At 34.2% G+C, this 11,461-nt stretch overlaps 1 protein-coding gene across 3 annotated transcripts; it reads right to left on the bottom strand.

The window, feature by feature from the left end:
• Nucleotides 1-8,860: 8,860 nt before the first annotated feature.
• LOC125196947 lies at nt 8,861-11,081 on the bottom strand. Of its 3 annotated transcripts, none has more exons than XM_048095612.1 (2): nt 10,998-11,081; nt 8,861-9,512 (listed from the first exon to the last, which is right to left on the bottom strand). In XM_048095612.1, the coding sequence occupies exons 1-2, from the start codon at nt 11,059-11,061 to the stop codon at nt 8,986-8,988; spliced, it is 591 nt and encodes a 196-aa protein (XP_047951569.1). In that variant the 5' UTR covers nt 11,062-11,081; the 3' UTR covers nt 8,861-8,985. The 3 variants fall into 3 exon arrangements, with proteins under 3 accessions (XP_047951569.1, XP_047951570.1, XP_047951571.1); XM_048095613.1 differs by having other exon boundaries at nt 11,004-11,081; XM_048095614.1 differs by having other exon boundaries at nt 11,031-11,081.
• Nucleotides 11,082-11,461: the final 380 nt, after the last annotated feature.

Here is an 11,461-nt window from a genome sequence, read left to right as displayed (position 1 = left end):
AAATTTTTAATTTTTTTTTAATTTTTTAATTTTTATTTTTCAACTACACACATATAATGTCAACTATGTGTACAATCCATGTTAACTACATGTACAATTCATGTCAAATAGTATTTATTGAATAAAGTTGTTGACTTTTTATGTGTTGACATGAATTGTATCTGTAGTTGAAAAAAAAAATTAAAAAATATAATAAAAGTAAAAAAAAAAACAAAAAAAAACAAAAAAATTAATAAAATTACAATTATACCCCTCTGTTGACATAAACTACATGCTGTTGACATTTCACAAATATTCTGGATGAGTGGCTGAGATTGCATCTCAATTCTCAATTAGGTTGATAAATCTCAACCTAACAAGACCATATATATATATATAGGGGAGCATTAGGATCAAAGTGACCCTTTAGTGTTAAGTTCAAATGTATTTCCAGCCTTAGGATTAACTTGATGGACGGATTAGATGTAAAGTATATATCATACCCCGATCTACATTATTTAGGAGTACTGGTTACATTATGGGGGTATAATTGGTACATCTTATTCAGAATTCAGTTTTAAAACGTAAGGAGCGAAATATACGCTGTCTCTCTCGATTTCTCTCTCCTATTTACCCCAAATCGACGAAAACCTAGTTTCTCACTTTTGCTCTCTATATTCAATCCTAGTTTGTGGCGATTCCTTACCCACTGAAGACGGAGACCTCAAACGAAGCTTATATCAACAATTGGCGACCAGAATTGTGGCGTAAACGTGAATTTGTTCAAAACTACGCCGAGTGTCGTAGGCTAGAAACTTTAAGTTGAAGGCTCCATTTTCGATCAGTTAAGGTAATTTAGATATGGAATTCTCTCAATCATCTCCGATATACATTAGTTACTCAAATATCCGATTAGAATTGTCCAATTTAATGTTTACATTAACGTGACGATTCCTGTAATTTTCGTGAAAAGAATCAATTTTTATGGTAATGATACGTTTGTTGCCGGTAAGCATACTTCATTTCTCTTGTTCGTATTTCATTACTGTGCATGGGTTATGTACATTATTGATCTTCATTATTTGTAGCTGTTTATTAGTAGTTGTCGTTACATTATTCAAGATTGTTGTATACATTATTGCTTATTCAGCATACATTAGTCGTCATGTTTGTACTATATTATTGTGAATTGTTGTGTACATTATTTAGTCTATAATTTACATTATTTACCTCAGTTTGATACATTAAAACAGATTCATTATGTAGTAATGTATGCTCTCTACGACAATAATGTAAACGACATAAGTCTTCATGTTGGTGTGCAAATACATTATTCATTTTCAGCATGTCTTTATTTTAACACATATATGACGTACATTGTTGAGTATGCGATAATATTATTAACTTTTGAACAAGGTCGAAGAGGACAAGAGTAGATTATGATGATGAGTTTGATGATTACTTTGAGGAGATGGATGTAGAAGATGTAGAGGACGGAGGTCGTCGAAATAGGGATGATGTACTCTATTTTAGAAGAACACGAACAGTGTAGCATGATTTTGTACTCTGTTTAGTATTGCAAATGTAATGTATATATTATTTTCTGTGTTGACATTATTTGTAGAAGATGTTACATTATTTAATAGATTAAGTTACATTATAACGTATTCATCATGTATTACAGTGTGTTATCTAAAATAATGTAAACCTACATTATCAATAATGTAAGTCGTTACAGCTTTGATGATTGGATTGCTAAATTAAAAAAAGTAAGTAGTATATCTCAAAAAATAAAAATTTTTACGCTTTCAATTATAAATGCAATAACAATATTATTGTAGAAAGATGTGGTTTAGATTAAGATAATTAATTAAGGAAATCAAATCATGATAGCCTTGAATTTAGGAAACATAAATAACGTAAATTATGGAAGAAAACTAACTAAATTTCTCATACCAAATCTACCATTTTCTGAATTAAAATAATAATATTATTAATAAAAGAAGCATATTTCTTGGCCGTTAGATTGATAAAATAAAGGGATGAGATCAACATGAATATTTGATATAAATTGGGTTATGGATTTGAGCACTCCCATATATATATATATATATATATATATATATGATCAAAATAAGAATGCATTTAAATCCAGAAATGCAGCCCAAATCTTGGCCCTAGGATTAGATGATCTAATGGTCAATAATTAACCAAAAACACGGAAGGTCATAATTAAGTAGTTTTAGGTCATATTATAAGATTTTGGTTTATGTCATGTTAAGATCATTTTAGGTCATGCTTTGTTAGCATGACCTAAAAATAAACTAACTATGACCAAAAAAATATAGGGTTTTGATCTATGAAGACCAGATTTAAATACAGAAACGCAGAACAAAGTCATACGTAGGGCATTTTTAGGTCATAGTTAGTTTATTTTTAGGTCATGCTTTGTAAGCATGACCTAAAATGATCTTAATATGACATAAACTCAAATCTTATAATATGACCTAAAACTACTTAATTATGACCTTCCGTATTTTTGGTTAATTATTGATCATTAGATCATCTAATCTTAGGGCCAAGATTTGGGCTGCATTTCTGGATTTAAATGCATTCTTATTTTGATCATCTCCCTATATATATATATATATATATATATATATATATATATATACATATATGGTCTTGTTAGGTTGAGATTATTTAGCTAAATTGAGAAATGAGATGCAATATGAGCCACTAATCCACAAGATTAACAAAATGTCAACAAATACCACATTATGTCAACAAGGGGGTATAATTGTAATTTCATTAATTAAAAAACTTAAAACATAAAAACGTATTTCAATCCAATTTCTTAAAACCTCTCTGTTGAAAAATCTTCAAATCTTCATACAATTCATACAATTCGAACCCCTTCAAAATCTGCAAAATCTCGCTGATCTTCAAAATTCAAACCGTAAACATTCAAACAGAGTTTTCTACAATGACGATAGAAGAGCAAAATCGAAAAGAATCGGTTGAAACATCGATTGAAGCTGAATTGGCTGAAGCAGCGATCGAAGAGAATAGGCATTCCAAATCGGCGACGGTTGAAGCGACTTCTTCAGGTTAAGAAATTGATTCAAATTTTAAGTATATTGCTTCGATTTTGGTGTATTAAAACACATCTGAATTTCGTTTTTTATGAATTCGATTCCTGCTAATTTTTTTTGTTGATTAGCGATGGTAGAATCGGAAGTTGTGGATGATTGAGAATTTGACATTCCTGCTAAATTTGACAAAAATAAATTCGTCGCAATTTACCTCCCAGAATTTGGGGCCGATCTGGTTGTGACATTGATGTGGAATTGTAGATGATTTCTCTGATTTTCCTTGATTTTGGGGGGATTTTCCTTATTCGATTTCATTAGTAGTATGATTTTGATGTGATTAATACTAGAATAATCAGTTTTCTTATGAATTCAATTTCTGATGATTTTTTTTGTTGATTAGCAATTGAAGATCAGAGAACATCAAGCATCACCTTCCAGTTAAGGATTTGTTTAAATTTTTAAGATTATTGACATTTTATTCAATAGCTATTGACATAGCTATAAAAGTATACATCTGTTAACATGATATTGTATATTGTTGACATAGTGTATGTTTGTTTGAATTGCTGTTGACATAGTTATATTCACATTATAAACAGGATCAATTTCACTAATTAGACTGTGCATTATAAACAAGATATTGACATAGTGTATGCTTGTTTGAATGACTGTTGACATAGTTATATTCACATTATAAACAGGATCGATTTCACTAATTGATTGTTGACTGTTGATATGGCGCTGGTGGTACCAGTCGTTGCCGTTAGCCATCAAGAGGCCACGGCCGGTGAAATGCTTGGAGCCCTGCTGCTGGAGACAGGATTTCACGGAGAGGCTGCTGTATTTGGACAGAAGCTCTTTGATGATGTGTGATTCGGTAAGGCACAGCCGTGGCTCCACTCCGTTCCAAAATATGAAGCGTTTTTCTGAATGAATAAATGAATGAATGAATGAATGATGTGGTACATATATATATACTGTATGTTTTGGACCAAAGGATGTAATGGGAGAGGAGACGGGAGATGATATTGTGGTGGAGAGAAAGGCAGTCGTTGGCGGTGAAGTTGGGTCCATTGAGGAAGAACAAGTGCCTCAACAACAAATGCCTGATGTTGATGACAGTGGTGTTGGGTCTTCCCAAAACCTACTCCCAAAAGAATTTATACAGAATGTAGTGAAAACCATTAATCACATGAATTACGGGAAGATCAATCTTGTCAAGGTCCTTAAAGAAGCTCCCTCACACATCAAATCTAATTTTTTATTTGGATTGGTGTGTGATATGGCTAGATCTGCACTTGGAAGCCAAACGACTCCACTTGAATCTGTGGCCGACAAGTTTCTTCATTTGTCCAAGACGTTCCTTCAAGACAAGCCTGATACTTTTGATCACTGGAAAACAATATCTAAATCAATAGTTATTGCTGAAAAAGAAAAAGAAGTTCTTGTAGATTTGACTGAATTTCCAACTTTTAAATTGGGACATTTCTTTGATGAAGTAAGTACATCATTTTGTTTACATATGTATCTCTGAGTTGACATTAGATTACTCCTACAGTTTATATACTAACATTGTAGAACTAATTTACAAGCAGTATGCAGAAGAAAGAAACAGAGAAAATATTCCTACATCGCCAGGTTATGATCCTAAAGGGGTGAGCCAATGAATCAGCCTCTCCTATCTCACCACCAGCTGCAGGCCCAATGGATGACGCACAAGTTGAAAGGAACAAAGAAAAACAACAGGAGAAAGGGAAAGAGAAAGAAGAGAATATTGTTAAAATTAACTAACTATAACTAAGATTAAATAGTATATTGTTTTTATAAAATGATTGAATTTTTGTTGACATGGCTTGAAAGTGTAGTTGACATTTGGTTATAATTGTTGTCGACATGATTTGTACATATTGTTGACATGACTTATAATTGTTGTTGACATGGTTTCTATGTGTAGTTGACATGGCTTATAATTGTTGTTGACATGGTTCTATGTGTAGTTGACATGGCTTATAATTGTTGTTGACATGACTTATAATTGTTGTTAACATGGTTCTATGTGTAGTTGACATAGTATATAACATAGTTGACATGGCTTGTACGTGTAGTTGACACGATATGTACCGTAGTTGACATGACTTGTATGTGCCGTTGACACGATATGCACCATAGTTGACATAATTATATTAGTTGTTGACATGACTAGTATATATAGTTGACATGATTTTTAATTGTAACTAACCTTAAAAACATGAATTATAATTGAGCATAATTAAATTATATGTTTAAGTAATCTTAAATTATATGACTACATCTCCATGTGTTAGTAATCTTAAATTATATAGTTGGATGAGTTTTAAAACTATTATTGTGGATTCTGAATTTTGAACTTAGCAGTTATATCAAATGTTAATCAGTTCAACAAATTGTATTGAAATGTCAACAACCTATAACCAAATGTCAACAGCTTGTATAAAGTGTCAACAACTCAGAAAACAAATATTATAATTAATAAAGAAAATTATAAGATAGATGTCATTAGAGAGCAAAATCAAATATCAACAACTAATAAGATAATGTCAATAACTTTTAGTATATGTTAACAACTAAAAAACAACTCTGATTGTTGTAGACATGGCTTGTACGTGTAGATGACATGACTTATAATTGTTGTTGACATGGTTTCTATGTATAGTTGACATGGCTTGTACGTGTAGTTGACATAGTATGTAACATAGTTGACATGGTTTGTACGTGTAGTTGACACGATATGTACCGTAGTTGACATGACTTGTATGTACCGTTGACACGATATGCACCATAGTTGACATAATTATATTAGTTGTTGGCATGACTAGTATATATAGTTGACATGATTTTTAATTGTAATTAACCTTAAAAACATGAATTGTAATTGTAATTACCCCTCCAGGCAGGACTGGGGCAGCCTGGACGCCCTCATCAGCGAGTAGCACGGAGGCAAGTCTGACAACTTGTATTAAAATGTCAACAACTTATAACCAAATGTCAACAATTTTCAGCCACTCATTCACAATTTTCGCGCAATGTCAACTACTCAAACATTATGTCAACTAGGGGGCATAATTGTCATTTTCGCGATGTCAACTACGGAGACATTATGTCAACTACAATGTCAACAGCGAACATTATTTATGTCAACTATGATGTCAACAACAAATTTTATTTATGGGAACCACGATGTCAACAACAAACGTTATTTATGTCAACTATTATGTCAACAACAACATTTTACAAATAATTAATGTCAACAACGAATATTTTCATATCAACGACCTATATTATTTATGTCAACAACAACGTTTTACATATAAATCATGTCAACAACAACGTTTTACATATAATTCATGTCAACAACAATGTTTTACATATAATTCATGTCGTTGAAGCCGGATTTGACTGCAGAACAATACGGCAACGATCCAAGGGCCTTTGCTGCGAAGTCCACTATACGCTCCCTCACAGCTGCTTTAGACTTGTTAAATGTCACCTTCCCATAAAACAGTTCCTGTTTTAATTTTCAATCAATCAATCAATCTCAAGTGCAATTAGCATGTTATGCAGCATTGCAATCTTCAACTAAGTAATTCGAGCTTTATACTACACAACCGCGCTTGAAAAAAAAGAACCACACACAAGATTTCATGAATTATAAGATCAAGAACCGATGTAGGAGATTCACAATGTACCTGATGGTGGAAAAAGGCTTCCAATACATGGAATGTTGATGAAGAGTTGATCTTATTAGCTATATGCAGAGCCTTAGAAGTTGCAAATGAATTATCATGATAACTGCAATCCAATCAGATTCATCTCTCAAATTATGCAAATTGCATAAGCAAGCAATCATAAATTGGAATAACAAATCCTACAACATAATGGGAAAATATGTAAACAAACTGAAACAGATAATGTCAACTAGCATATCTTAATTGACCCACACCAGCACCAACATCTCAGACATCATATCATGGACTCTCAACCCTATCCATAACACCTTCCTCCACCAACAAACACCACAGCAGAGGTTGTTCAGACAGGGGAGGTTGCATTTTGCATACAACTATTTTGTATATCAACAAAATGTCAACAAAGAGTATAGCTACATAGAATATTTAACAGGTAACATACATCAGACATCCTATCATGGACTCTCAACACTATCCATAACCCCTTCCTCCACCAACAAACACCACAGCAGGGGCTGTTCAGACATGGGAGGGTTCATTTTGCATAAAACTATTTTGTATATCAACAAAATGTCATCAAAGAGTATAGCTACATAGAATATTTAACAGATAACATACATCATGCCAACAGATTTGCATTTATGTCAACAGAACATCAATTTAAATATCAACAGTGCGTTTATGTCAACAGAGTATAATTCACCAACATAACACAAAAAAATCATGTTAATGAAACAGAATATCAACAAAGAGTATAGCTACAGAGTATAATTCACCAACATAACACAAAATTTGACAGGTAACATACATCATGTCATGTCAACAGAGTATAATTCACCAACACAACACAAAAAAATCATGTTAATGAAAATCAAACCAAATTACCTCCACCATTCGTCGACGTCGACTCGGAATAAGATGAAGAATCCATCAGATAACACTTAGGTGTTGATTATGAAGTGAAATCGAAGCTAAAGATGAAAAAGCAAAAAAATAAAAATTGATTAGGAAGAAATTTGACTGGGCATCAACAAATAAAACATAAAAACAGAATCAAAGTAGATAAAATCGACCTAAAAACTTCAAATTCAACACCGAAATCCGTCGATTTGTCTTCTGTTCGAAAATTGATATCCTGGGGAATCGTCGAATCAGATATCGTTCGAATCGTTGAAATCGTCTGCGTTCTAATTTTTGAGTCAATTGAATCAGAAATCGTTTCAATCAATTGAATCAGAGATCTCACGAAATCGCAATTCTCACCAAAATCGCAATTGAAAGCTGAAGAACTTCAAAATCGGTAAAATCGACCGAAAAACTTCAAAATCAACACAGAAATCTGTTTTTCGAAAATTGAATCGCAAATCAGATATCGTTGAAATCGTTGAAATCGTCTGAGTCTAATTTTCGAATCAATTGAATCATAAATCGTTAAAATAGATTCAATCAGTGATCTGACGGAAATTGCAAAATCTAACAAGAATCGCCAATCTCACGGTAATATGCTGAAGAAACCTAGATTAAAACGCGAAAAGACAGTTTTACCCTTTCATATTAAATTAATCTGAAAATATTTATTGTGTGGCAAAATCTGGACCACTCATTTAATAAAAATGAGTGGCTGATATTGCATCTCATTTCTCAATTAGCCTAAATAATCTCAATTGATCACAATATATATATATATATATATAATGATAAGGATCCATGTATTTTATGATCCATTTCCCAAGGATTACCCATTTATGATGCTTGATCTAACTATTTTTGTGAGATTGATTTTCAATTTATCAATAAAACAAAGGATAAGGTAGACCCAACCACAAAAGTTGAATCTAAACAAGAATTGATGGAAGATTAGGAATGGAAAGCATGTGTATAATGATGAGATAAAAGAGTTATGACCATAGGACCTTGACCAAAATAATGGAAACAACCCTAGGCAACTTTCAATAGCTCTATCACCCCTTGGCTCCACTACTCAATGGATACACCCCATTGATGCATACCTCTACTTGAATCAATCTATGAAATTGAGACAAGCAACCTTCAAGGAAGGAATTGGATACATTCCTCAAAGAGGAAAAACTCACTAGGGAGATAACTTCAATCACAATCTTAATCTAGAATGAAAAATGACACCAAAAGGTATTTATACTAAGGGCCCAAAATGTGGAAAAAGGCCCTCAAAAACTAAGTCTCGGGTGATTCACCCGGTCGGGTGAATTGCAGGGTGCAAAACACCCGCCCGGGTGTTCTCTCTGGACTCCCTCGCCAGTTCTGCGCGACTTCTGTAAAACCGCCATAACTCCCTCATTCGGACTCCGATTGAGATGTGCAAGATACCCACGCGAAGCTGTTTCCAAGACGAAGACGATGGTGGTAGTTTCATAGCTTTCGGATATCATCTCGATAGGACGGTTTCTGGTTGAATCCAGCTGTAGTTGAAATCCTTGACGCACGGCTTCCATGATCGTATCATCCTCCCCTTCTTGGAAAGGATTTGTCCTCAAATCCAAGCCTTCTCTATTCCTCGCATCCTCGGGAGACCCTCTAGCTTTATTGAATCCTTGGCACGTCTTCACTCTCTTCCTTGGACCCCAATCAATCCATGGCTCACGTCGAGGTGAAGACACTTGATGTCTAGCACTCATGGTCATATCATTCTCCCCTTCTTGGAAAGGATTTGCCCTCAAATCCGGATTCCGCACACCTATGAAATGGAAAAAGAGCAAATCAAATATCAAAGTATGATGAAAAGGATTAAGACCACTAACGGCTCTTAGAGACAATACTACACCAAAGACGTTGTATGGACCTCCAAATTCATGTTCCCTCAAGCTCAAGGCCAAGTCACAATAAATATGAGAACACAAATTAATGAATCCTTTCATGTACAAATCCCACCCATAAGGAATCAAGACAAACTCATCAAGATACCCTTCATACCAAAACTCAAACAATCTCACAATATAGGTACAAGATGTGGGTGCAAATAAACATAGGCATTCCTTCACAATGTAGTCCCAAACAAAGCCATTAGATATAAAGTTCTTCACAAATAGACCATAAAACATCCCAACCCCATTGAATGGTTTGATGGACATGCAATAAAAGCAATCAACATGCCAAAACACACATGCCCCAAGCACCTTGTTTCTATTTGGCTCGATCATTCCCATACAAATGATGCCCAAATTATTGAACATCTTGACAAAAGATTTGGCATTCTCATCAAGACTAGGCATATACAAGAAAGGGTCCTCATATGGTGCAAAATGGAAAGTTATCAAGAGAGGTCTAAGCACAAAAATTTTATTCTCACGCTCATGCAACGAACAATCATTTTCAATCATTAACACACCACTCTTGCTCAAATAAGAAGTTCTCTTCCACAAATTGACAAACTCTTGGTCAAAATATAGAGGTGGTTCATCACAACACACATCAAGTTTGCAAGAAGGATTATCATTCAACAAACAAAGTTCATCACAATGGATTTCACTCACTTGCTTCAACAATTTCAAAAAGTGGTCAAAAGCATATGCACAATGTATCCATAAATCTTTATGCTCCACATGGATCATAATAAGCACAACATCATGCATATGTAACTTGTGTAAAGTCATAGTACGCATCATAAGATTTTTATCAAAATAGGCCTTACACAATTCCTCCAACAATATAAAAACAAGACCACAATTATGGGAACAATGCAATTTTATGCCCATATTCACAACATCATCCTCAAGAGACATATGAGTGGAAAAATCCTTCACAAAACGGCCATAGAACACTCCAATCCCATTGAAGGGTTTAACCACCTTGAAATGAAAACATAGCAAACACCAAGTTCTAAAGTCACTATCCATGTCACTCCTCTTGGTCCTACTATTCTCATCCGCACACTCATGAAGCTCAAAATTACCAACAAATGAAAGCTTAGGCATCTTAGCATAAAAGGAAGTCACTCCAACATTCAAGGTAGAATCCATAAGAGAAATGTCATGTCTCTCAATGCTTGGGCTTATCAAGAAAGGATCAATATATGGTGCAAAGGTAGATTTAGCATTCAAAGATTCAAGCTCATGAGACCACTTTTTACACAAGTCATCAATAACAAATCTATCAACACAAAGAGACTTCTCTAGTGTAATCATATGCAAGGGAGCATCACAAGGAGACAAGGATAGTGCACTTGAACCTTGGGCAAGGAGTTCATCCACTTGCCCTTGTTCCTCTTGGTCCTTCTCCGGGGGCATAGTTTCCAAGCCATGTGCAATTTGATATTTCACTTCCATGTCTTCAATTAAATTTCCTACACATTCATCAACACAAAAAGACATAGAAGAAGTGTTTGTGGGTAAGAGCTTATTTTCCTCACCAAGGGCAAGAGGCAAAGGATCATTTGGTGCCCACCCAAGGTTGGCCTTAGAATCTAACAAGCACCCTTTACTCACTTGTGCTTGTGGTTTTTCTCTCATTTGATAATTTTCTTTTCTCTCACCCCCACCACTCTCTCTTGACTTTTGCACCACACACTCTTGTCTTTTATCACGCTCTCTTGGCTTTTTAGACTCACTTTCACTCTCAAGCCTTTTTCTCTCTCTCTCTCTCGTTGTTTTTCTCTACTAATTTGGTTTAAGCTCATCGAAGAGGAGA

The sequence above is a fragment of the Salvia hispanica genome, chromosome 6 (genome assembly GCF_023119035.1).
Source record: "Salvia hispanica cultivar TCC Black 2014 chromosome 6, UniMelb_Shisp_WGS_1.0, whole genome shotgun sequence".
Taxonomy (NCBI): domain Eukaryota; kingdom Viridiplantae; phylum Streptophyta; class Magnoliopsida; order Lamiales; family Lamiaceae; genus Salvia; species Salvia hispanica.
Note: the sequence above shows the minus strand (reverse complement) of the source record. Positions and strands in the feature narration are given on the sequence as shown.

Coding starts and splice junctions, on each gene's coding strand:
- LOC125196947 (XM_048095612.1), bottom strand. CDS start 11,061: ATGCCCCCGGAGAAGGACCAAGAGGAACAAGGGCAAGTGGATGAACTC. Junction 9,513..10,997: donor ACTCCTTGCCCAAGGTTCAA/GTGCACTATCCT, acceptor TCCATTTCATAG/GTGTGCGGAATCCGGATTTG.